The 27,852-nt window shown below is 43.0% G+C and overlaps 1 protein-coding gene across 1 annotated transcript in view; it reads left to right on the top strand.

Moving 5' to 3' along the window:
* lmbr1 (limb development membrane protein 1) overlaps nucleotides 1–27,852 on the top strand; it is a 43,902-nt gene that overhangs the window by 6,653 nt on the left and 9,397 nt on the right. The window contains exons 3-12 of the mRNA XM_036520762.1: nucleotides 1,401–1,440; nucleotides 3,147–3,286; nucleotides 4,433–4,536; nucleotides 18,304–18,430; nucleotides 18,849–18,917; nucleotides 19,331–19,395; nucleotides 20,022–20,094; nucleotides 24,529–24,609; nucleotides 25,962–26,038; nucleotides 26,802–26,879. Of these exons, the coding sequence (XP_036376655.1) occupies nucleotides 1,401–1,440; nucleotides 3,147–3,286; nucleotides 4,433–4,536; nucleotides 18,304–18,430; nucleotides 18,849–18,917; nucleotides 19,331–19,395; nucleotides 20,022–20,094; nucleotides 24,529–24,609; nucleotides 25,962–26,038; nucleotides 26,802–26,879 (854 nt within the window). The remainder of the gene's footprint in view (nucleotides 1–1,400; nucleotides 1,441–3,146; nucleotides 3,287–4,432; nucleotides 4,537–18,303; nucleotides 18,431–18,848; nucleotides 18,918–19,330; nucleotides 19,396–20,021; nucleotides 20,095–24,528; nucleotides 24,610–25,961; nucleotides 26,039–26,801; nucleotides 26,880–27,852) is intronic.

Genomic DNA, 27,852 nt, shown 5'->3' with positions numbered 1-27,852 from the left:
TTCCCCAGCAAGCGTCACAAACAATACTGTAATCCTTGCTACTACAGTCCTAAAGGGAGGGGTGCAGGGATGTTACAGCATGCCTGAGCTCCCTTCTCTGTAGTATTTTGCAGACTCTGCTGGGGCCCCAAGGCGTGATTTGGCAGTCTTTCTTCTGTGATCTGCTTTAAGGCTTGAGTGTGTTACAGCACCTAACAGGCAGCACCGGTGATGTGGAAAAACCCATTCGCTGTCCTTGGACAGGCGTTGTTTGGGCCCCCAGTGTGTAAACAGTAGGGGTGTAGCAGCGACTTTTGCTTCCTCGCTATCAGAAATCCTTCACAATGTCAGAAATCTTTCTAATGCCATACACTGTGCTCAGAGGTGAGATTTGTCTCTGTCACATTTACCAAAAGAAGTATAAGTTGGCATGCTTTTATACAGCATTCAGTGAAAATAATAAATGTAATGCACACACACACACATATATATATATATATATATATGTATACAACTGTACAACTGTAGAAGGCAAGCTAACTTTAAGAAATGTGTTTAGACTACATTTATCAGTGACCTGATAAGTGTACTGTGAAGAAGATTGCTTATGTATGGTAGACTAGGATATTCTGAAACACTTTGGGGCCTGAACTCTCCTTGATCCATTCACAGCTTTATAAAAATGAAAGGGGTCAACACTGTCCTTTCCTGACCTGGGAATCATATTTAAATGATTTGTATGTCTTTAATTTGGGGACCCTGTACTTTTTTTTTTTCTTCTGTTTTCTTGCAAAGGGATGAATGTACTTTCTCATTTTTATTTGGGAAATTTTGTTCCCTATCCCTATGAGGTATAACTGGGACAGTGATACCACCTTGCAGTGTAAAAGGTTGATTTTTTTTTTTAAATGGGGTTACAGACAGGAGAGAGCACAAGCTATACACAGGGATGCTTGTTCTCAGTGTAACAGTGGCTCTTTCTGTGATGATGGTCAAGCATGGTTCAGCTGTGGTCGCAAAATAAAACATTTCGAAACATAAACATGAACAACAGTAAATATCAAATATTCCAAAAGAATTTATATTGCAACATAGTATTAGTGTGTCTGGTCTTCTTCAGACTATCAGTGTTTTGAGTCTTTTGTGTTATTTCTGCAAATGGCCCCTGTAGTGCCTCAGGTACCTCATGACACTTAGGGTATATAACGATATCCTGGAATTCAAACCTACAACCATGTGGTACAAAGTACAGCTCCGTAACCTCCACACTACACTGCACATCGAGTGGTGACCTGGAAGAGATGGGGTTAATTTAATTGGACACCTGACCAGACATAATACAGTAGGCACACCTGCAAAATTACAATGGCCATAATGAATGTGATTCAGTCCTTCATTTTCATTTTTACTTTATCCTTCAGATGATCATGAAGATGAAGACGCCATAGTCAACAGAATATCGTGAGTGCAGCTGCTTTCAGTTGTGTTTTGTGGCTTAAATGTGCTGAAATTGAAGATATACAGCATACAGAGTATGTTGTACAGAATACAGCATTTCAGTCAACAGCTCAGTACACTCAGCCCGAAGAGGGCTGAATGAGAGAAAAATGTTGCAGCTGCTGCAATTTTCTGAACACTTTTGTGAAATGAATTAAAGAAGTGGTTGATCGTGTTGCACCCTCATCTTTTAATTTTCTAGCTTATCTTTCAGTATCTTATTTTGAGAGCTTAGGTGTTTTACTTTCTTTACTCAAGGGCAGCACATAGGCAAACGTGTGCAACAGAGCAAAAATAACTGATACATCCGTTCCTTCAGTCAATCAGTAAATCAGTCAATTGGATTCTATTCGTTATTGTGCATTTTTGTAATTAAGATTGTCACAAAGCAGTATACATAGTGCATTTGGGAACAAAAAAGCAGAAAACCCAGGCCAAAAAGCCTTTAAATATTGTCATTTCAAACTGACCATTTCAAATGACATACTTGACCAACACTTGACCCGGAACCCCTTCGGTCATTGTCGGGGTTATTTGAAAAGGTGCTGGTGGGATCTGTCAAAAATCATTCTCTTCTCAAAATCAGCCCAGCACAGCAACAGCCTTTATTTACTGTTGGGAAAACCATTGTTCCCTGCTTACGGCATACCCTAAATCAGGAAGTGGGAGCATTTTGCATGAAGATTATCTGCAGTTGACAGATAATTACTGTCACGTAAACCCTTCCTGAGCGCTTCACCAGGAGCGCAGTTTGTTCCGGCAATGCTCAAGCAAAATTACTGTGCGGTTTCACGGAGCTGGTTTACATCTCGTACTCAGCTCACGGCGTCTGTTCCACCACGCAGTGGCGAATGGCCATATGTGTGCACGCTGACTGACATTGTTCCCGGAAAAGGCTGACGTTTTCAGAAGAAGAGAACGTGGACCAGAATTTAAAATCAAGCTGGCCTTTCCCCACTCGCAACCGGCAAACAAAGAGCAGATGGCATGTTCCCCTGTATAGAATATGAGGCCCTCTGCCAACAGTGCCTGCATTTTGATTTCATGTTGGCAGGTAGTTCAGACTATAGACGGAAATCCTGTATACATAGGTCCACATGTACAGCACTATGCTGGTGTTCAGTTAAGGTGACAGTGATATTTAATGCCACTTGTCATTCCGTTGTTGTTGTATTAGTCTGCCACTTCCAATGGAAAAAATGCTGTGAAATGACAGTTATCTCTTTTCTGTGTAAATATTATTTCTGTGCAGAAATCAATTATTAAATTCAGTCTTAAACAAATTAATCATGGCACATTTTAACAAGCTACAATTACAAACTCTCATTATGTAATTTGATTAAAATGTTTAACTGTGAATCAATGTGAATACAAGTACATACAGGAGAATACACCTTGCATTATTTAAATACATTGGTAAAAGATTCACTCTTGGTATTTCTGAATAAAGATGAGTCAAAGCTTCAGAAGTGTCAGCATTCTGCCCTCATCGGTGAAATTGGTGTTTGTCACATTCTCATTGGTTGATTTCAGTCTTTTTTTTGTAACATTTTAATAACAGCTAAATCATGTGTGATCAATGCATTAACAGCAGCTGTGTGGTTCAGCAGGAGCCCCTCTCCTCACTAACAGGTTTGCTTTTGGTTGTGGTTTTCACCCCCCCTCCACAGGCTGTACCTGTGCACCTTCACTCTGGCTGTGTCAGCCGGGGCAGTCCTGTTGCTTCCCTTCTCCATCATCAGTAACGAGATCCTGCTCTCCTTCCCCAAAAACTACTACATCCAGTGGCTCAATGGCTCCCTCATCCATGGTCAGTGATTCATCTTTCACCTCTTTGATTTCGCTCCCCGTCTTTGCCTTAAAGACATTTTGGTTAAATAATCAGAGAAACAACCACCAGCCCTTCTAACACGCATGCCATGATCCCAAAATGGTGTCATTGTGTTGGACGAAATGGACGCGGTGCTAGAAATGCCTTGCTTTATTCAGCCTCCACCGCATGCAGTCGGCTTTTTAAAGCTGATACTACACCAGGCAAGGGCAAGAAAGCAGATTCTTGCTTGCATCTTGCATGCATTTGTTGCTTTATGCGTTATTAAGCATTGGACTGATGCACAGGTTTGGTGCCCTTCTGGGTTATGAGTTCAGCCTTCTGGCTCGGGCTTATCAAAGAGTAAAGTCATCCTGCAGCCACCCTGCCTGGATTTCAGTTTTTAATGAGATTTGATTACATTAGAGGTGTTGGCCCTTCAGGAGACTGGCACCTCAAAGACAAAGACTCCATTGAATATTACAGCACATAGCTGGACAGATTATGGCACTATACATTATTATGAAGCAGTGTAAAATTGCTCACATTGTCGAGCTTGCTTGATCAGTCCTTATGTTGAAGTTCTGGGTCTGATGATGTACTGCACAATGCTTGGATCCTGTGGTTCTTGTGCTCTTGTATCTTGTGTTCATCTCACAGTCATAGCAGTTCTTGTTGGGGTCAGTTTAAGTGGCTTCAAAATGATATAGCTATGTGGGAGCATTGATAATAAGTTCATTCAACTAAGCACATTAACATCATTACAGAGAAGACTTTAAGCCTTATTAACAGTTATTCTGAAGTTCTTCCAGTCTGAAGGGGGTACTACTTTACTGTAGAGATGTATACATCAGTTCTTTAAGCTGCTTTTGCTCCAGACATCTTTATCCCAGTGACTGTTTTAAGGATCCCACTCATGGCCACAGGGTGGCATCAGAGCTCATTCTTTGGTGGTTCATTTCTGTCAGCCAGCGTCTGATCATCACCTAGGTGTTCCTGCATTTTGAGCACTTGAAATACAACAGTGGTTCTAAATCAACACTAACTGGCCATAATGTGACAACCAATCTGTTGTTGCCGTAATAATGTGTGTTGTGTAGTTGCAGAAACCGTAATTGTGGCGGATGATGAGTCGTTTCCTTTCAGGCCTCTGGAACCTGGTGTCCCTGTTCTCCAATCTCTGCCTCTTCGTGCTCATGCCATTTGCCTACTTCTTTTTGGAATCGGAGGGATTTGCTGGATCAAAAAAGGTACGTAATGTTTTCACACAGCTTTGTTTGGATGAATTGGGTGCCTTTGAGGTGAACCGAGCACAGAGTAAGCCATTTGCTGAGCAGGATAATTAGAAATTAGACTTATTGCAAAACCAAAACTGGAACCTGGAGTGTTGGAGTTGGAGGGAGAGAGCAAGCTAATCACATGGCTGATTTTCTGAAATTGGAGAGACAACGAAAGCCACAGATATGCTGAAGGTATAGCGAAAGTGAAGGCCACTTACCTTGCGGAAATGCTGGAGCAAGAGTTAGAGTACGTGGCCAATCACATGGAAGATGGACTGAAGCTGGGGAGAGAGTGCTGGCCGATCGTGTAGAGGATATGCCAAAGAGGATATGTGATGGCCGCATACATGTTGCCCAGCACCTTTCCTTTCATTTGTATGAAAACAAAGCAGGGCTTGAAATGAGACAAGGGTCGATATCCATGGATGATACTGCAGATATTAATATACATTTCCCCCATCTTCATATGAATTACGCATGTGTGATTGGTAGACGTGAGAAATGATGACAAGCTCTCATGGCAACCCCTCCCACCAGCTTCCAGTAACATGGGAGCGTGCGTCGCGGGAGAAGCAGGTGTCTTGGCCGTGCCCTCTGGCTGACACTTGTACGCGGCGGCGAACCCGTTAACATGAAACGTAAAGCCGCTGGACGGCGGGCCCCCTCATTCTGACCCACCGCTTCAATAATCCAGACGCTGCAAACTCTTCAACACCGCGGCTGTGCCCGTATGATTTAAGGGGCCAAATCCCCCCAGAATAAAACTTCAAAAGGGCCAGTGTAATAATCAGGCTGTACGACAGAAAAAAAAATGTCGTCCAACTTCCTTGTTTAATTAATTAGCTGCGGAGGCCAGGGCCAGGGGTCTGATGGTCCATAAAGCCAGACTGCATGACAGCACAATAGAGTCGGGGAGAGAAAAAAAAAAGATTTTCTTTTAATACACTCCTATCCTGTGTCACAGTTTGAAACCCTCCTGGTTTATGTCCCTCTTGGCAAACTTACATAAAAATTAGCCTGTACTGTAGTTTATGACCGGGCGACTTCTTTCTGTAGCCAATTTGTATTAGGGGGGGTCTCCGTAATAAAGGACAGGCCAAAATCAGTAGGAAGTTTTCCCCCGGCCTCTGTCGCTTAATGTCTTTGTACTCTTTCATTTTGCTGCAACTGTTTCTTGCTACTGATCATCCATAAATTTGCTGGAAGGAAGTGCTGCTTAATGTTAGCTACACGTTGGGGTATTTTGCGGGTGTAGAGGAAACAGTGGAACAGCTCACAGATGAGGAAAGCACCCCGCTGTAACACTCAAGGACCTTAAAATGACATGAAAGCGTGATTTAAGTATTTATAATGTGAAATTAGTCCTTTACCAATAAGAGTGTTAGGACCCAATCTTTGCGGTTTTTACGCTGTTTATATGCCCCTTCCTTTACCACATCCCCACGCCGACTTTGTTCTTCCGCCCGAGGAAATGAAGTGGGAATAGCCGATCTAAAGCACTGTATGTTACACAGTAATTTTGGAGCGCGAGTGTGTTTTCTCTAGAAATGGGGGTGCACAAGGAAGGCCATGTCTGTTGGTTTCATGACAACCTGTTTTACTAGCCCAATCACATGCATGAGCGGATATTCTTGATAGTCATGATTGACATCTGAAGGCTGTGCTTGCATCTTTAATAAAAATGTTTTACTATGGTCCAATGTAAGAGTGAACCAGTGTTAGTGTATACTGCTGGCAAATTAAGCCAGGCTCAAATATGGCTCAAATAAAAGCTAGCATACACACCAGGCCTCCAGAAGTTGTGCACTCCCTGTTAGGGTTGGAATGGAAAAGTGTGAAGAGTACTTTACTTCATAGCTGACTGCTTAATTTTCGCATAGTTGTAACTTTGTTCGTTGTTTCCATATAACAATCTATGCAGTCATAGGGAAATTCAGAAGAATTAAATTAAAAGTGCAGTCAGGTTTCAATACTCTGTGGTAAAGTTGTTGGTTATTCTGTTATTATGTTGATAACTTTCATAAATTCTGTTAAACATTTACTCAGCTTTACTAATCTCTATAGTGGAAGGCCAGGAGATGGATTTACACCTGGTGTCTTTTTAAATTCTGACATAAATTCTGGTGTTTGGAGGAGTTAGACTTATTTCTCAGACTGTGGATTCTGAGAACAGTGAGACTGAGAAGATAGAAGACACCTCAATCTCTGCTGTAGTCTTTTGGTTTCAACTCAGACATCACAGTTTTATTTGAGATCAGTAATGGCAGATGAATATGGGCATCTGCGGACTGGGGAAAATGAATTAGTAAAGAAATTCAGTTCTCTAACACCACTGCTCTTCCTGTATTCTGCTTCCTGTCTTTATGTCCTCTATAGTGTTGAAAACTGAACTGTTCCAGTCACTGAATGGACTGACTTGTAGTCTAACAAACAGAATGCAGATTAACGAATGCAGGTGAAATGCTGTCAAATTCATTGCAAGAGATAAGACGGTTTTTAAATGTCATCTTATAGTTCAATGTTTTCGCTCTTGGGCCTGTTCCAGGAAGCCATTTACACCAGAGCCAGCATGATTTATCACTCTCTGCCAGAGACTGAGATGAAATTAGAATCATTCTGTGGATCCCATCTGCATGTTTTAAGTTATTTGTTATTGTGAGATTTTTTTGTAACTGGAAGGAGAAGTGGAAGCAGAAGAGAACGTTTGATTATTTTTGTTTTGATTATTTGATTTCATTATCTCATGGATTGGAATAGGCCTGGATGTTTCAAGTCCGTGTGCTGTGTGTTACTGTAATGAAAGTGTTCTGAGAGTGTGTATTTTTTTTTGTCTCCATCCCAAACATTCACTGCATTCTGCCTCACAGCTACAACGAAATCTGCTGGAAATGCCCATCTCTTACTGACAGAATCTTCCTCTAGATGGCAGTGTTGCTAAGTCTGTGTCCGGTCATTCCGTGAACGAGGGTCATTTCCTTTTATCCCCTGGTTGGCCTCTGCGGGCTCTTATGGACAGTCCAGACTCCTTTGTCCACAAAACCCATTTCAGAGGTGGTGTCTTCAGAGACCTCCTGACCCTTTGTTCGCCTCCCATTCAATAGAAGCAAGAGCCCGTTAGGACACCATGTAGAACCTGCACAGTGCGGCACAAGCGGACCCTGTTTCTTTTTTCCAGACAGCAGTGTGAAAGAACGCCTCTATTTGTTTTTCTCACGAACAAAGTGTTCTTCATCATAACGCACCGGCTCGAGTGTTTTGGATGGCTCAGTACTTCTCACAGATCCCACCCGAGGTGAAATCTTAGGGTCATGCATTTGTTTTAATGTTTGGTCAGAAATCACAGTTGTTCCCATATTTTTTGTTAATATATTAGACAAATTAGTGGAATTAGGAAATATGTATGTAGATTTTTTCCTGCCTTTACTCACACATGATGTGAGGTTTGTCTTCATTTCTTCTGTGCATTTACCTTAGTTGATGGCTTCTTGTGCAGTCACTATTGCGTGTGGACGTACACTGTATATCACAGGGAACAATGACTGAAAAATATTATGATCATTATGAAGTCCTGTGCTCATTGAACTTGGTCTATGCCACACTCTACTGCATTATGTGGACTTGTACAATATTGATGTTCATTTCCAGGATAGGTCTTTCTTTTCAGAGACCACATAGATTTCAGAGGGTAAATCCAATCCAAAATGGAGTGTTAAACAGGAATTTTACCACTGCAACAACATGCAGCGAAACGCGGTGTCTCATTTTGAAATTTTGAAGTTGAAACAAAAGGAAATATGCACAGTGGACCAGTGCATCATGCCACTGATGAAATTGTTTCCTGTTGCGTAGTTCAGTGTGGATTCACTTTGAGTATGGCCCACAGTGCGACTGAAGCATTTGAGTATGAGTTTTAAACCGTTTTAAACATGCTCCCATCAATCTCGATCATTCCCAGATGAAGGGAAGTGATTAGACCAGTGGAAATGTCTCGCTGAGCAAACCCTGTTGTGTTACTAAGATACTTCCTTTGTTGGGAGACCACAATGGGCTAGGATATTTATTTCAAATCTGCTGCACACGTAGACATTTTTCCCAGGCTTTTGCGAGGGGTGGGGACAAGTATATAAAGTGATGTTTGCATACCTTGCTAAAGGTCAGAGTGCTTCTGCAAAGCTCCCGTTTGAATGTTCATTACCATAGAAACATATTAGTTTGCTAAGAATTTTTGTAAAGGCTGTGTTTTGGATTTTTTTTTCCTCTTGTGAGCCTATGTACTGCACTAAGATCTAAAGTAAAAAAAGAAAAAATATTTTGATTTATTTTTGCTAAATTGTTTAATTATCTGCCAGAAATGGCTAAAGGGTTTTCCTCTTGCTTACATACAAATGTGGCATAAGTTTTAATGCTAACACTGTGGACGTGTGGAAATTCAAAATGAGCTTCAGTTATGTTTTGAAATGAATTTCTAAAAATGGGGCTTTCATCATACTCTTTGTGAGTGCAAACTCATGTTTATTCATGACCACGTTAAGTAGAAAGATGTGTGATTTTTTTGAAGAAAAGATATGCAAATGGATATGTTTATGATCATATTTACATGAATGCACTCTACCGTATTTAAAATCAGTATTTTCTTATGGTCCTCAAAAAGTCTTCTTTTTTTAAGCCACATGTTGTTGCTATATATTTAGCATGTGCTTCAGCTGCTTGAAAGCTGACTTAGACAGCATGATCAGATAAATAAATCAAAAGGCAAGGGCAGGTGAAGCTGGGATCGTGAAGGTGAAGGTGTGATTGTGATTTGGTTGTTTTGGTCAGTGGCGGCATTCTCCCACAACACACTCCCATGGACCAAACTATCACTATTCAGCAGATATGCAACTGGGAGAGCTGGGAGAGAACATCATGCATTCGAGATTGAATGGAAGAGAAGAGGTCACTCTATTAGCATTGTTATTGCAGACATGAAGAAGTGATCAAGAAGAACAGCATAATTACAGGGAACTCAAAATGCTGATATATAGGCCTGTTGAATTAACTAGGTTTAGTGTGTAGTTATGGATATGAGTAGCTTCAGACATGGGCATGAGTGTTGAAATCCATTTAACATTTAAAATGAAGACACTGCTTGCAACAGTTGCTATATTTGATGACACATCTCCAAACTGTGCTATAAAAGTCAACTAGGGTCCTGGTGGCTTTGTAAACATTCACAAGTGTAGGATTTATATCTTAAAAAAGGGTCAGTGTTCGGCTGTGTACTGATAAAGAGATCAGTCCCAACAAATGGCAGCAAGGCCTCTTCCATGGGTGTGGAGATGAGTTCTTCCCTGGAACGAGGGGCCATTTTGTGCTGTTTCTGAAACAGGAAAAAATGGTCTAAAATTGTCTTGTCATTTAAGCCAGGCTTCAGGCAGAGCAAGGATGTCAGTTTTAGTGTCAGTAATGAATTCATTTGTCAGAACTGCTATATTAGCATTAGAGATGGATTGATTGCTGGTAAGTGGCCTTGTGTTAGTACTTGCCGCAGAAGTCTGTTTTACATGAAGGCTTAGTTTGCAAAAAGCATTAAACCTGCTATTTACTGCATGGCAGGGGCAGTGTCAGTGTGGTGAAGTGAATCGTTAAAGCTCTCCCAGGTCAGGGCATTACAGGAGGCAACATACAGCGGTGTTCTCCTCTCTTGATTGGGGGTAGAGGACCAGAGTCTACTTTCTGTAAAATTTCATTTGCCTCGTACACAGTATGATTTTTCAGGATTTCTGACTGTCTGCATTGGATATCGGTTATGCCAGCACCAATAACCACTGTACCTCTCCCTTTTTTACCAGCAGCAGCATTGTCCTCAGTGCCTTGCAGTTAGCTGCATAGGCCTCCAGGAGGCATTTAAGGACAGTATCTGGTGATGTTACATCTTTGCATGTTACCTTTTTGGGTGGATGTGCACTGTTTGAAGTCTGGATTTTTGGCTTATGATGCACAGCGCTTTTTCTCTGCTATAACCCTCCTGCCGCAAAGGTTGGCACTCTGCTGCATTCTGCCAGGCCGGGCAGGGGGGGGCAGAGATGGATGCTGGCTATGTCTGTAGTGGGTGCAACAACCAAGGTTGCGTGCACTACCTGGTCCCCCAAAAAAACATGCTTTTCCTGATAATGAAGAGAAAGTCACTGCATTTGAGATGATGTGTAACTCGTGTAAATTGAGCGGACAGGCTGAGAAATGTCTTTCAGATGGAGATCGGTAGCGCTGACAGGAAAAGGTATTATTGGACTTAACCACCTGTGTGAGGCTTTGGTGGCTGATGACTTTTTACTGTGCCATCCCAAACAATGGGTTCTGTTGTCTGGCAAACTGTGGTCCTGTCACTAATTATATACCTCCAGGTCCTGGACTGGTCAGTCTTCTGGTTTATGAAAGTAGCGACACTAGCTGCTGAGACAGCAGCACTAGGTAAGAAATGAGCCATATTGTCATGTCTTTCTGTAGAGTGGAGGCAAAAGCTAACTTGAAAATGAAGTAAGACGGAATAGATGCAAATCATCACAATTTATCAACTATATCGAAGAGCAGAAATGAGTTAAAAAAAAAAAAAACAAGCATGACCTCAGACGGTGGCCGCCTTTCAGAGTGGAGTCTTTATACGCATTTGAAACATGCAGTAGCCTCATCATGTGTCTGTTACTGTGAGGTGCTGCAGGTCACATTCAATACTGTTTGATATGGTGGACTTTATTTTTTCTCCCCTTGCTGACGTTATCTTGTCAAAACGCAAGCCCAGACATGTCCACAAACTCAGTGTCATGTGTTATATGAATGTTGTGGGTTTGAGGCTGTTATTTTTGACAGCGGTTTTTAGCGAATGGCTATTTCTTAACATACATTTAATTTCATAGATTGTGTATTTGCTGTTCGTTTTGTACAGTTTAGTAAGATCTAAGGTAATACATGATAAAAATAAAGTCCTGCTTTTGAGAAAACACGGGCAAGAAGTACTCATTCTTTGTAGGCTTATCAGCCTGACACCTATTGGTAATTAAAAAAAGGTGTATGCACTGTAGGGATAAGGGAGGGGAAAAAAGAGGAGAACTTCAAAAGTCCCGTAGCGACGTCCTCGCCGTAAATCTTCCCGGTTTTAAACATGGCGGTATAACATACAGGCCTCGGTGGCTTGGAAATGTCACAGCTTGGTTTTGAAGGCTTTACATTAAAAACAAAGAGGGGTTAGTAGAACATGCCTTTTATTGCGACGTTTAGCAGGAGTATTAGAGGCTGTAATGACGTGAAGCCGCGGCTCCCACCCCCCCACCCCCCCGTCTAAGTGTGGTTTATTCTGCCGCTTTTATTGGGGCTCCCGGCCCTCTGCTTTCTGTCTCTGACACAGTGAACATGGCCTCGGCTGAAGGATACACTAATAAGTTGGCCTGACATCTGGTACGTCTTGCAGTAAAGTAAATGCACAAGCTGAAGTGACGGGAAGGGCTCCCTCGGGACCCTCCAGCTCCCGGCTCCCGGCTATTAAAGGAGGGATGAGCAGTCGGCTGATTTCTTGTCTATGTGCTGACCTGCTGCTGATTAATGGTGGTAAAAGCTCCGTTGCCTTGAGTGCTGAGAATCTCTCTCTCTCTCTCTCTCTCTCTCTCTCTCTCTCTCTCTCCTTTCTTCCTCCCTCTGAACCTCTCTTCCCTTTTTTCCCTCTCTGTCTCTCTCGCTCTGTCTGCTCCTCTTTCTCTCTCTCTGTTTCTTTCTCTACCTCTCTCTCTCTCCCTTTTCCTTCCTCCCTGAGTCTCTCCCTTTTTTAACATCTCTGTCCCTCTCACTCTCAATCTGCTTCTCACTCAGTTTCTCTACCTCTCCCCCCTCTTTATCCCTCCTTTTGAATCTCCTCCTTTTTTACCTCTGTCTCTCTCACACTCAATCTGCTCTCCACTCTGTTTCTCTCCCTCCCTTTCCACCTCTACATTACCGTCTCCCTCTCCTTCCCCACCTCGCAGTCTCTCTCGCTCTCTCCCTCCACCTCTCTGTTTAGCTATCTTTATCTCTCCACCCCCCCCCCCCACCCTTTCTTCCTCACAGCATCTGAACAGGCAGCAAACCTGCCCTGGAGAAGGAGAGGGAACAGGACACCCTACCTCAATGACAGCCAGCACAAAGATATATAACATCAATGTGAAAAAACAGGATCACTGACCTATTTTAAGACATTTCAGACATTTTTCTCCTTGCATAGCCCCCCTTGAATACTGATTCAGAGCAGTGTAATGCTTTGAGATTATATGGGGTAATTAATGGGCGTAGCATATGCTATTCATTGTTGACTGTAGTAATAGTTGCATGCTATTGTTGGTTTTCCAGTTCTCCGCCTTGAGTTGGTAGAGATCAGCATTGCGGTTTAATGGGATGGGGCTTGGAGATTTGGGGGCGCTGTCTGAGGACGGTTCTGAATGAAGGCCTCCCTGGCTCCTGGGTGGGGGCGGTCATTATTCCAAATGGTGCTCTAATCTCCCTGAGAATTAGCGTGCTCCGTGTCTCTGGCCCTTGCGCGCAAATTTCTTGGAAGTTGCGCGGCCCGACGGCTGCGGCTAGCATTATGCTCAGCGCCGTTCGGCGCAGGCGGGCAGGCGAAAAAGCTGCAGATCGGGAAGATGTTAAATATTTCAGAGCTACTATATTTAAAGGTCCACACATTTAGAATAGCAAGAATAGAAACGTTTTACCAGCTTGTATGCCCTGGCAGAGCAGGGCCGTGCACTGTGCAGCGATGTTTGAGTGCGAGGCTTCCTTACGGAAATAGCATAACTACTGTTGCAGGGATTTTATCAGTTTTTTTTTTGTGTATGCAGTTTACATAGCTCATAAAGGACATCTGGGCAGGCAGAATGAACTTCATTACCACTGTCTGTTATATAAGTTGGGTTTAATGTCTGTCTATTCATTTTAGGGATCCTAGACTTGTGCCAAATCTGCCTGTGTTGTGGTGTGATGTGCGACTCCCTTCTTTGTAATTGTATGTGCTAATTGTAGGTAATTGGTGGTGAAAACTCAGCAGCCCATTTCAGGGTTTATTTGTTCACAAGATAAGTACCACGATCAAGGGATTATGACACGGGGGGGACCTATACCCAAAACCCTCTTGTAACGTTTAAAGTTCTTACTTTATTAATGATGCACCCTCCAAGGAGAGTCAGCCATAGCTGTGAAAATGATGTGTCAAGGCAGACAGCATTGTGAAATGTTGTAACGCTGTGCACTGAATGGGGGGAGGAGAGATGGTCCAGTGTTGTTTTCCAGTCATAGAAGCAGCATATCAGTAACAATACACAGTCATGGGACCTATTCATGACACGTAATCATAGGAAAGAGTTATGATGTCATCAGTGTGATTCATGAAAAAAAAGGTGATGGACAAAGTGACTCTTTTAGAAAAGATGGTTATTCCTTAACAAATGCGAGGAGGATGTCTGAGGAGGAGTGTAAAGGAGCAGGGCAAGGAAGAAGGGGTGCAGCTCTTCAGGCGCATTTGCAGGTTCATTTCAGAGCACACGCAGCACACGGTCCTCTGTGTTCCTCATTTTCTCAAATTAGCCTACATCTCTTCATGCAACTCCTGCAGTACCGTTCTTATATATATGCAGAAATACAAATACATATATAAATATACCTTTATCTCTCTCTCTCTCTCTCTCTCTGTTATACATTATATTATATATAATATATAATACACACATACACATACACACATACGCACACACACATATCTTGTGTTTCTTTATGAAATAAGGTTCCATGAGGCAGTCAAGGCAGTGTGCTCAGCCTCTCTCAGGCAGGCCCTTCTATTTATAGCCTGGATTCATGCTGCATCAGAGAGGAGAGGTCTGATTGGTCTGACTTTGCTCTGCAAAAGCGTGTTTCATCACCTGAGGAGCCGGGGCTGAGCTGAACCCAGGGACCAGGCTGTCTCGGGACACTGTCACGCGGCCGAGGGGACGGGGGTCGGGAGCACCTGGCATCCTCCGCCCCGAAGGTGACCCGCAGCCCCCCTGAGCCTGTGGGAGAGGTGTCGGAGCGCTGCTCTCCCCCCGCCCCCCTTCCCCGCCTGTCCCCCGTCTCCACACGGTGTCTGTCACCGCCTCCTGATTCGCTGTCAGCAGTACGGTCGCGGGGACAAAAAAAAAAAAAATGACGATACCCACCCTTGCCCTAAAATGGATAGAAATCAGAGCCAAACTTAAATGGACAAAGATGGATCCTTGAGAGGGTTCCTTCAGCATGCGGTGGAGGGTGGGGGGGGGCTGGATTTTTAAGGAGGACCTTGTTGGTTGAGCAGCCGGAGTCTTTGTGGAAGTGTGCTTTCTGGCCCCTGTCTCCTTTAGTAAGCGTTAAGAGACAGGTCAGCAGTCACCTCCGGGAACATGCACTCACTGCACTTTTACGCTCGCCTCTCCTTTCCACCTGCTGCGGTTAGGGCTCCGAGAATACCGCGCTTCGCTTTGCTTTTAAACACGCTGCCTGCCGCTGCTGTGCCCCGGGTAGCACCATTTTATTGCCATTAACGCTGTTTTATAACAGCAAACAGAGCTCGGCAGGTAGACAGGCTGGGCTCGCGAGGGGGTTTATTTTCAGGGGCATGAGATTATAGCAGTAATATTCACACCTTTTATGTTTGATATGCTCTCATCTTCACATCTGGTTTGCGGTGGGAAGTCAGGTGTGTTTTATGTGTGAGAGTTCCCGTGCAGAAATGTGTGAGTGAGCTGAAACGCAGAGGCACGGTGAACTCCACCTTCGGAGGTGTCTGCGTGGTGTGCTGGCAGCGTGTCAGCTGACCACAGGAGGGCGCCGTAGACTCTGTTGAGCTCGGCAGTGCTAGAATATTCTACATGGAAGCACCTTCAGACCAGTGCAGTAGCCTAGATGGAGGTTGGACCTATTAATTCATCAGCAGCTTGACTGTTTCCACATACTCATGTGAAAAGTACAGTTCAGAAACAGACAGTTAGTGTAATTAACTTCAAAATGTAAGTTGGGTTGTTTCAAAGAAGAAAGAAAACCATATTACAATGCTACAACACTATTTTAATCATGTGCTATATTTGATGAGTCAGTTTAGGTCAGTCTGCTTGCGTGCAGGACATACACGAGATAAACAGTATGTATTTAAATGAGTTTAAGTGAGTACTACATATATAGGTGTTTTTCATTTAGGGGATCAATTTTAATCCATTAGAGAACACAACAACTGATTATAGCAACTATTGTGGAGCAAATGCTGACTCATTCATATTGGCCAGCATTATGGATATTGAATATGAAGGGTGGACATTAGCTAGTCATAGTGTTGTCTTTTGTATTTTTGTTAGTTTTGTAGCTGCATGCATTTGTGCCCTCACCAGGTACAGGATGCTGTATGCTTGTGTTCAGTATTTATCAGTGTGAATGTGTGGCCTTCAGCATGAAATAAGGTGCGAGTTGATAATTATATTGTGATTGTCAGGAAAACTACAGACAGGTTAATTTGTTCTTTGACAAGATTGTGATGGGATTGACTGGTTTTCATAGAGATGCAATCAAAGGCATAACAAAATGAAGGAAATGGTAACATTAACGATATTTTGACAGCACGGTCTTAAATTAGCTACTTAAAATAGAACGAGAGCCTATTGCTAAGTAATACCATTCACACGAAAATCAAGCCGAGGAATAGACCTTATTAGAGAGGTATAGGAGTCAAGTAAATGGAAGGTGTTAAATGAGGCATGAACTTGGAAAGAATGGAGAACTGCAGAACCATTGGAGGAGATCTTTGAGGAGACAATAAGATAATCAGAGACTGTGAAGTTCTTACGTCGCTGGGGCAGTTCATAGCACCTGTGTGGATCGAGAGAAGAGAGGGGTCGGGATTTCGAAACGGAGGGGTGAAGAGATGGAAGGGTAGGAGACTGTCAGTGATACGAGAGTGACGAAGCGGGGCGCGGGGCTGAGGAGAAGAAGGAAAAGGGATGAAAAAAGCGAACGCCGTGGCGCGCGGCGAGCACTGAGAGGTTAAATAAAAAGGCCCCGCCGCCGAGCGCAGGCTTTGACTGCCAGCGCGCCTCAGCCCCTGCTCGGGCTGAGCACCATTTCATTCACAGTGGCAGCTCTATCTTATTAAGATAAGAGGTCATGTATTCCAGACTGCGCCAGCGCTGGGAAATTGACTTTTTTTTTTTTTTTTTTTTGCGGATGCTGCGTAGTCTTACGAAACACTTGGTGGCTCTAACTAGAAAAACAGATTATTGGTAGCTCTTGTCTGCGCGGTTGTGACATGACCACAATTACCGCGTTGTAATTGTAAGCAGATGGGAACCCTGCCTTTAATCATAAAGCAGATCATAATGCCTTTTATATGGTCAGGTTGTGCTGCTGGCGTGGCCCAAGTGAAGTCAAGCTTTTAATTGGTGTTTAAAGAATTGAATTGTGGTGCCATTATATTGTTGTGTGCTGGATAATAGTCCGGTCTTTCGCAATTGCATTGGCCCGCTGGAAGTTTGGTTAAAATAGTCAGTAGTGTGACACCAAGACTGTGTGCCTGAGCTTGAAACGGTTTGATGCTACTGTGATTGTTTATTCAGTGTATAACTAGTTATCCTGCGCTTCTGTAGCATGTGAGTTCTGGTTTCATAAATAAATGAAAGATTTGATTTGATTTTGCTGACAGATGTTTTTGTCAATGAAGTCAGATTACAATGTAAGATTATGTATGATTTGGATAATGTGGGATTTTTATAAGGGTAAGGGGGCTATTTGCTTAAATAACAAGACCTGTTGGCGGGAACTTCCATAGCTTCCACTTTAGGCTATTTATAAAATAAACAAAAATGTGTCAGTAGCAGGAAAAAGAACACTGCTGCCCGGTACCTGCACACTGTCCCAACATATCTCAACATTGTTTGAATTTTGAGGTAGAGATTTTCTTTGAAAGCACACACTGACCAAAGAAACAGAACCCTCGATTCACTGTAACTGTGAATCACCAGTGAATCTCATTGTGTAATGCAAAATCTCAGCATCATCTTTACAACTTTGTGCATTGTGGCTCTGATAACTCGCTCTTTTTTTGTGTCTGTGTATGATCAGATGTTTGCTTGTTGTGCTTGCATTTGTACGTGTAGTATACCTTGTAGCGCATCATTTTCCCTAGGGGATCGATTGATTCCTATTCTTTTCTGTTAATATGTTTTCCTATATTATTCTTTTGACTGGTGTGATGTTTCCATATTCACTTTGCAAATTCAGGTAGTAGACTGAGAGGTAGCTAAAGCCAGCTAAGCTATGGGGAAAGGGTCAGTCCATGTCATTACTCCAGTTTTGTTGTACTGAAGGTATTTAGTGGTTCTTCAGGTAGGTCTTCACTTACAGGCACAGGTGTCTTCTGGGTCAGGCAGTACAATGCACATGTCAATGGGCAGCAGCATGGGGTGGTGGTAGGAAGTAACCCAAAGGTTGCCCATTCTGCTCTGAGGTGGGGCATTGCTTTGTAGAAGGATGCTTTTGAGAAAGGTACCCAAACACATTTTCTGCAGTAAGTTTTCATCTGTGTAAACGGATAATTCATAGGCTATGCAAGTCATTGGGTTAAGGGGCGCTGGCTAAGCAATTAGTTTTATAGTGTAGTAGCATTCATAGTTATTTATTCACGCTGATGACCGGGGCAAATTTTGGTTTCATTAATGCCGGATGATGTTCCTTTCCTTCACCAAGGGCATAAAGGCTCGTGTCTTGGAGACATTTGTGATGCTCTTCCTGCTGGGCCTGCTTATTTTGGGAATAGTCTGGGTGGCCTCAGCTCTGATCGACAATGACGCAGCCAGCATGGAGTCATTATACGGTAAGAGTCAGCCTTAACTTCATGTTGGGCATCGTTGGGTAAATGGAAACTGAACGCTGTGATCTTAATGTCTATCTTTGGGTAGTTTTCACATTACAGTGAGAGAAACCACATAATGTCAGAGTTACGAGAGAATGAATATTCCAGAATGCTTTTTTTCATTAGTTAGTTCATATAAGATGATGTGACGGTAGTAACATTAACTGTTATAACTATTATATTATTATGTGCTGACATGACTATATTATTAGTGTAGCTTAGTCGTGGTTTTTGGGATTTATGCATTTGCTTCTGTCCATTCAGGTGTTGAATAATAAACTTGACGTGTTAGAATGCTACTTAGTATGCACTCTCAGGTGTATTTATGTGTGCCTGTGATCTCTGAAGGAATGAAATCACATTCATTGTGTACTTTCAGACCTCTGGGAGTTCTACTTACCATATTTGTATTCCTGCATATCTCTAATGGGAGGATTACTGCTTCTGAGTAAGTACCCTGCCTATTCTCAGAACACAATGGGGAAAGTTCAGCTTGCTTTTATATGAGAAAGCTTTTTGCAGAGGCTAGACAACAAGAAGTCATTGCAGTAGATTGGAATTTTTTATACTAAATGGACCTGGCCATCCAATGGTAACTGTTTTTTACAGTGTTTTTCCCTGGTGTATGTTTGAATGCATACTACACTGACCTGTATATCTGTTTCATAATTGTCATTGGACCAGATCAGAGTAAATTACAAACCACTGTTTCATATTGTTACAGTGTGGTCACTAGGTCAGACGAGAGTGTTTCATATTATATTAACCAGATGAGCCTCTGTTTGCGCTGGTGCCATGAGAGTGGATCTGGGTGTGTGGCTACGGCGTATTGACCTGACGATGCACTGTTTCTCATTACAGTGTGCACTCCAGTGGGACTGTCTCGGATGTTCACAGTCATGGGCCAGTTAATTGTGAAGCCCACGGTGAGCACAGCGCCTTTGCCACCACGTCTTATGTTACCCTTCTGAGATGACACCATCAATTTGTGTCCTGATTATTCCACCTCTGTACCATCACGGTTTTACTTTGATATCGATAGAATAATGCACAATACCATGCATCTAAACAATGGGGGCTGTGTTGTCATACGAAACCCTATTTTCTACAATGGTGCCCTTTGTACCTTATTAAAACTCTTACAAAGGTGAAGCCACGTACTGTACCATTGCACAAGGCTGTTCCTGGGAATGAATCATTTGGTCACATGCATTATTCAGCCTGAAAAGCTCTCTTTTTGTTCAAATGCTAGTGACGTAAAAAAAAAAAAAAATCCAAATGGAATAATCTGACATGAAAATGAATTTTGCGTTTGTATTACTTATGACAGAGGATGGCGCAGGCCTAATCAGTCAGGCTTAAGAGCGCCGTGTCTGTCTGCACAGGAACACACCACCAAGCTCCCCAGTTCTCAGTCAGAAAGACATTACCCAGTTTGAGTGTTACTCATCCCACACCTTTGTGGGATGCCACATATAAGTCATTAGTCAATTTCATTTGCCATTTTACTGGCCGCGCTCACGGTGTAATTATATGCCATTTTATTTTCCAGATCCTCGAAGACCTGGATGAGCAAATTTATTGCATCCATTTGCAAGAGGAAGCCCTTCAGAGGAGATTAAATGGTACGTCAGTATAAATGCATGCGCACATTACAAGGAAGTGACTACCTCACCGAGCGAGATGGAACCCTCCGCGTAGGAATTCATTTGCCTTGACAAATCATGTTCTCTTTTCCCTTCCTCTTTCTGAAGTTGTTCTTATTTCTTTGCCTCAAACACTGGTCCCTCTATGCGGTGCAGATTGCAGATAAATAGAAAATGTTTAAGATGGAATAGATGGGCGGTCATGGATGGTCAGGTGAGCGCTGAGACATTTGTGCTCATGTATAAGTTAAAATGCAGCATTCCTGCCTCTTCCTGCTGCTCCAGCAGTGAATGTGACCAGCACAGTGCAATTCTGCGTCTGTCATGTAAACCGAGAACCATACCAGCGATTTTCCACTCAGCCCCTGTCTGTGGTGAAGGGAAATGAAATAACACAAATACAACCCTGATCTGGAAGTACAAAACATGGAAAATTATTTTGTACTTATAAAAATTCACATTTGCAGTATAAAGTCTGAATCTCTGACATATCCTAAAAATGCGATGAGAGCTGACCATGCCCAAATTGACATGTGATGCAAGAGCCCTGGGCGTGGGGAAGGCCGGCGGAGGGTCGGCTCCACCCCTCCGCCAGCCCCGGCTCATTCAGGAGGCGGACGGCGCTGACCAGAGCAGCGTGCCGTTTTTAGACGGTCGATCTCATCCCGCAGATCAAGCTGCGGCGCTCAGAGGCTCTCACCGCGGCACGCGCTCCTCTCCCGGCGCAGCGGAGCGCAACCGCGGCGACAAAATGGAGGTCACGTTCTATTTGCGTGCGTTCTGAACCAAATGAACAGTCAGCTGGAAATGGAGCTCGCGGCACTCTGTCGGCAGAACTCCATCGGCAGAACTCCGCCGCGAAATGCGATCGGTGCAATGGCACTGCTTCTGGTTCGATTGCCTTGGTCTTTATTTTCTCTATTTATCAGCTCTGAGGTGAATATTTTAGTACCAGACTGGCACATTTATCACGGTCCTATCACCCTGCAGAGATATATAGAGGTTTATTGCCAGTATACCTATGGCAGATCCCAGGAAGAAGGCCTTTTGCATGTACAAAAAGTGCAGGCTTTTCCACCTTCAATGAGAAGGGACACCTGAATTTCATTGTGCTAGCACATTTTTGTGTGTGCTGTAGATTGGCTGATAAATGGTTAGCCTCGAAGAAGCTTGGCGTGGTATGAACCCCTTTACCCTTTTGGAAGGTGACACAGGATCAAGAAAAAGACGTCCGCCTGCCCAGCAGCTTGCTGTATTCCCCGAGGAGCAGTATCTCTCGGCCTTTAAAAAAAAAAAAAATCACAATGTAGGAACTATTTGGAGGGCTGCCAAAACATACTTTAATATCAAGTCGAGCGAGCAACCAAGTGTACAGATGCGAGTAAATAAAAAGATGACTCTGTATTCAGAGCAGGGAGGTAAGTGAGATCCCTCTCCTGATAGCCTTGCTGTTTGTAGGCTACAGCGGCTCTCAATGGGAGGCTGTGTGGCATCTCCGCGTTCACGGCAAAACCATGGGGCTTTGAACACCTGATGAAATAACTGTAATCTGTTTTCTATCGGCTTAGGCCTTTGATCTGCGTAAGCCACCGTGATTCTGGAAACAAAACACAGTGATGCGTATTTGGGGCTTTGGGGCGGGCCCTGCCAGCTCTCCCGCCTCGGCGGTCACTGTGGCACGGAGCGTAGGGAAGGGCTCCACCGGGGGGGGGGGGGGGGGGGGGGGTCGCGCCTCCCTCCTTATCAGGAATTCCTTGCATTTTTTGTCACCACACTCAGGTGAAAATCTCAGTTCCGTAAGATGCTTCTGATCTCCGGGGAAGAGGAGGTCAGAGGTAGTTCACCAGCCCCGCTGCCTTGGATTCAGGAGCTTGTTTCTCCAGTGAGTCCTCAGGCTTCTCTGGGAAGGACTCAAAATTCTACTACTGATACTGCAATACAATTAAATGGCTAATGCTGAGCTGTTAAATGGCATCATAGGGCATTTTATATTTTGTGGCTCTGACTGTGACCAATATAAAATGCAGCTGCGGAAGCTGTTATTTGTTCTCGATCATGTTTGTGGAGGTTGTCATTAATCTGTTGTTTATGTGGCTGAGATTTTCACTGTAAGATGAATGTTTAATTCTTTACACCAGCCGTGTTCATTTTTAAGTTCCTTTTTTGCTCAAAGCCTGAATGCCAAATGTTTCATTCCATTAAGTGACTTTCAAGCATGACTTCATCACAAATGTAAAATTTTTGATGAGGTCCCCATAGTTTGAACTTGATCTTTCTCCACCAGATGTCTCTGTTCACTATGCAATATTATATTGCAAGAACCTTTGACATGTTGGTGATTGTTACACTTATGCTGTTAGTGACGTTTTTGTTCACGTTGAGTTTCATGAAGGTATGACTTTGTATTTATAATTTCTGTATTATATACATGCTTTCTTTGGAATGGGAATTAATTAAGAATCAGATGTCATTTTTCATGCAAAGTGAAAAGCAACCCCCTTATGACTGCTTACCAGTGATCATGACAGCTGTGAATATGTTATAAGGGCCTTGTGCCTTTGCTCTCTGGTACTTATTCACTTTGCCAGACACTGACTCTGGTTTGTGGATTATGAGAAAAGCAATTTTCTACCTTCTTTGCTAACCTAAAAATGTTTTTCAGCACATGCTTGTACTTGTATGTATAGGTAATTAGTTAGTCAGCTAGTTAGCAAACCTGGAAATGTACGTATGCCAAAGTAATTATTTATTCTACATTTTTTTATGTGGTTTTGTTGTTTGCAAAAATACATTTATTTGGGATGGTGGCAGCAAACAGCATGCGGGCTGGTTATTGGCCATTCTCTCAGTCCAGAATGTGATCAGAACTGAATATGTGTATCCTCTCTGGTGACGTGTACGATCTGTGGAACCGCACAGTGAACCAGAAGTAAGCAGATGAGAGAAAGGAGGCGTTCCAACTCACACGATTCGCAGTCACAGCGTGTGAGTTATGATTAGATGCAGATCCGGGAAACGTTGTATCCAGTGGTTCCCCTTCTCCACACAATGCCCGTGTGAGTCTCTTGTCAGCCACAGCATGGTTTAGCATAATTGTAAATGATGTAACTCTACATGCGGTGTCATTTTTAAAAGGATTAGTTTGTGTCTTTCGTTCCCAGCGACATCAGTGTAACAAGATCCCTACAAGGCACGTACACTCACTTGTACGTATGGGCGCACACACACACAGGTGCATTTTATGAATCAGTGTATATTGTGCGATAGTATTGAATATAGTCTACTACTTTTGTTGTTTTAATATAATTTACTTCTAAAATAAGTTGCTTACAGAAGCACATTTAGTGTGAAAATATTTCTAATTGAAGTTCTCTCAAACTTGCTCAGCATTTGAAAATGAAACCTAGGGAAAGGTATTGTTATAATGTGCTCAAGCATATGCTGATGGCTAAACACTTGGTATGGCCCACTAAACCCTTTCCCTGGGTTGAGTGTTGCTCGGGGAGAAATTCCAGGTGCCAAAGAGAGGGTACATTTGCTCCCTGTTAGGGCAGAAAACCCCAGCCCTGTTGAACTAACTGTGACATTTCCTGTTCCATTGTTCCTGTTTTTGGTTGGAGGGTTCAGGTTTTTCCGAATTGAAGGGTTGGGACAGGTATGAGGCCTCTAACAGGATCAAGTCTGTTTTTTTCCCTTCCCTAAATCCAAGCAGACAGGGTGTGGCAGGATGAAAAAATATTTATTTGATCAAAGTTATCGGTTCTTCACCTCTGTAACAAAGATGAAAGATCTTATATTTATTGCACGCTAGTAACAGTGTAACACTGAACTAATTGGTCTTGATCTGCCAATCACCCCAGGGGATGCAAATAGATACTCTTCCACTTCACTTTGAGGACTCAAACCATATGTCAAGGCTGGAAGAAAAACAGAGTAAAACAGATAAATTAACCTTAAATGAGCTGCTTTTGCGGTTTTCCTGGAGAATCCCTTTCTATTTTCTCCCGACTAGTTGAAGCATGCAGATTCGTTCACCAGACAGTACTGAGTCAGAAGATTATTTTTACACATTTGAGATCACTATGTTATGTATTAAGCAGGATTATTAGTGTGATGGGATTTCTTAATAATCAAGATGAAATGCCATCGTTGAAGTAAATACTAAACATGAAGGGAAAGTATTTTAATAGCAGCTTTTTTGTGGCTTTGCCATCCTTTTGAAGATGTACATCATTTAAAGGTGTTAAAAAATGTTTTTCATTTTTGGACCCTTTAGAGCTTCCTGAACAAGAGACCAGTTTTTACCAAAAAAAAAAAACAAAAAAACAAAAAAAAAACCTTTTTTTATTTCATTATTAAAAGAATACAGCCTGAAATTATTGATTGTTTAATGGTATTAATCTCTGTTTGTAGGGACAGCATCTCATTCTCAATGTGGCACCCAGCATTTGCACAAAGAGTTGGACAACATCAGGAGCCAGAAGAATAAACTGGGTGAGCTTACTAACTGCATGTAGTTTTATCCATGTGTGTGAAGATGTTTACACAGCTATATATCGTCTAACGTGAATGCTAACATTCGTCACACAGGGCTTAGTCTATATGCAGAGTGGAATGGTTTTGCAATGGTGCACCTAAGGGTTTTTTTTTTTCATATTTCTAAATTTGGAAATGAACCAGAAGTTTTTTTGTTGGATGATTAGTCTTTCCAGCCTTTTTGGGATATTATTAATGAAGTGCAGTGTGGGCAGAAGCTTTAGGAGTGAGGGAGAGGCACAGAGGCACTTAGGATATTGGACAAGAGGCAAACTTTATTGTACCCAGCCTTTTAGTGATGTCATTAATTAAGCCGCATTGTGCATATGGAATATGCTTGGCAAACAGCAGGGCCAAGCAGCTGTGCGGTTCCACAGAGTAAAAGCAGTAGGCAGGGTCGCCGCTGCCACCGAGCAGCGCCGTTCCCGGAAAAAAGGGACGCCGCCGTGCGCGTCCTTCACAGACAGCCCAGCTACGCATCGTCTGTTTCATTCAGAGATTTCATTTCATTTGGAACAATGTGACATTGAGAGAGGATATTCATCACGGTAATCGCCGAGCTTCAATCCGCCTCGACCTTGATGTTGTATACAATGAAACACAATACAATATACAGAAACACAATGGCTGCCTTTTTTTGAAGTATGACGACTGTTTATCTTCACTGGGCACAAAGTAATCTTATATTTTTTTATTTTCTTGTCTCGTCATTGCCTTTTTTGGTGAATCCTGTTAGAATCAATTTAACACTTCTTGAAAGTATGTGCTTTTCTTTTTTTTTTTGGTTGCATGACTGTTTCAGCATTGATGAGGAAGCTCTTGAGAAGAGTGATTCAGTCATTAATCACCTGAGCTTCATTTATGTGTGAACAAGACGGCAAGTTGATAGTGTTTTGTTTCGATATACAGATAACGACGTAAATCACCTCTGTCATTTTCCCTGTGACGTTTTCTTTCATCTGTCTGTGTATTGTTGTTCCTCCCAACTGAGGCAGCCCGTAAACGGGTGGCTAATTAAAGAGAAAATGTTTAATTTATAGCAGTTGTGCAATCAATAATATTCCCCTCCAGGGCAGTTTGAGATAAGTTTCTGTTGGTGCTGACACGCGCGCACACACACAGACACAGACACAGACACAGACACACACACACACACACACTCGATATGTCTTAAACTGAACCGCGGAAGCTGTGAGAGGTGGAGGAATGGCAGCAGTAGGCAGCAGGGTTTGGGCAGTGTGTTCGAGTGCGTCGGTTAAGCCGTGTTTGACGCCGGCGCTAACAGAGAGGCTTTGTGTCTGTCCCTGCAGAGAGGCGGAAGAAGGCTTCGGCATGGGAGAAGAATTTGCTGTACCCTTTTGTCATGCTAATACTCCTGACCGGAACAGTAAGCAATCATATTATATACTTGTTTTCCCCCAGTAGTGCCCCGCTCACATCTATGGCCTCATAAGGTGTGCCCAGTCCCAAAACTCGCACGGTCACACTTGTGTTCTTGGCCCCTTGTGTTTTGTAATGCGTGAGAAGAAAGGATGAGTCGTCCAAAGCATGAGCTACAGCTGCAGTTTCAGTTATGCCTCAGTTCAGCTATGCCTCGCACCTGAACACATGCACCTAAGTAGATTGAAGCCTGGGAGTGGTGATGCCACTAAGTGGAACTGCATTGCAAGAGCCTACAGTCTCCATCCTCGATTCTGAACCAGACTCGCAATCCACGTTTACTTGTGTGTTACTGTCACTGTTGGGCAGGCTTGTCCTTCAAGAATTGAACTGTAAATGCTGGACAGGACCATATCATCTCCAACAGGTGTCATAAAACCGGACATGCATGTAGCTGTTTGTTACCTTTGAAAGGCATCATTTAAAGTAGTGTAGCTGTGTATAATTCAAATTCCGATGAATGAGAGTTCATTAGAACAGGAGGATTTATCTAAAACAGCTGGCTTGCTGGTGGTAGCCCATGGAAATTGAAATAATTTATCCAAGTGTCTTATTCAAGGGCACAGTAGTTAAGTCCAAACTGCAGTTCAGTTTCATACCTGTATTGTGATGCTGCATCCCATCTTCACCACTGTTGACCCAACAGGATGTGTTTTTGTGTATATCTGCACCTCAAACTTCTCTTTGTTCTTTGTCTCTTTATTCTGAAGACAATCTCAGTTCTTCTAGTGGCTCTCAACATCCTGTATCTATTAGTGGATGAAACCGCAATGCCAAAGGGATCAAAGGTGAGTTCTGAACAGTGAGTCCTGTTACACCCCACACATACACACACATGACCAGTTGTGTGCATAGGTCTGACTGTTGGCTTGCGCTGTGAACACTTTGTACTGAAGGCTTCATTGCACAATAAACCAAATTCCAGTTGTGCTCAGGTGCATGGTGAAAATCCCTTGCTTGATTTTTATCTAACGGTTTTCATCAGCAATGGCTTGGGTTTTTTTTTTTTTAATGTTCGCAGTTTTCATTGAGAGTCATTTCACAGTGCAGTGCAGATTAAATGGGCTGCGTGTCTGAAGCCTACAGCTACTGAATAAGCTGCTCTCTAACTTTTTTTTATTTAAGTTGAACCCAGCCCGGTGAATTCTTGTAATGTGAGTGTTGCAACAGTTGTATGGTCTCCTCACAGCACTGTGGGATTTGAATCCCTTGTGAGTGTGGGGTATAGCTATCCGTTCTCACCGATACCCAAAACTGGAGTGTCACTTAATTTTTTCCTTTCACGAAGGCAACAAAATAGATCTTATTTCTGTTACCCTTTTCTCTGTTTCGTGTGGTGGCCGCCCCCTTCACATTCCAATTATTTTATCTAAAAGTTATTTTCTTTGGCATGACCCGTGCAATGAAATCCCCCCAAATTACCCTTGTCATGCATCGCGTCAGTCTCCTGACAGCGCTGCCTGCTAAACGGTTTACACTTTTTGAAGCGCTGGACCCGTTCCACGCCTCTGATCTCCCCGTCAGATGTCGGGAGTTGTCCTCTTTAGAGCTAATCAATACTGCGATCCGTTTGATAGGCATCTCTGCCCGACATGTTGTGCGGCTTTCGCAGCTTCTAGTACACGCTGTGCAGTCAGGTGGGAGGGTGCAGCAGCAGCTTGAGAAGGGAAGTGCGGCATGCTTTGGTAGAAGTACCTGCCGACGCCTCTGACACAGTAGAGGAGAAAAAATGTGTGCACAAAAGGAGAGGCACGCATGGGT

This window comes from Megalops cyprinoides, chromosome 2, assembly GCF_013368585.1.
Source record: "Megalops cyprinoides isolate fMegCyp1 chromosome 2, fMegCyp1.pri, whole genome shotgun sequence".
Taxonomy (NCBI): Eukaryota; Metazoa; Chordata; class Actinopteri; order Elopiformes; family Megalopidae; genus Megalops; species Megalops cyprinoides.
This window is presented reverse-complemented; position numbering and strand designations above follow the sequence as displayed.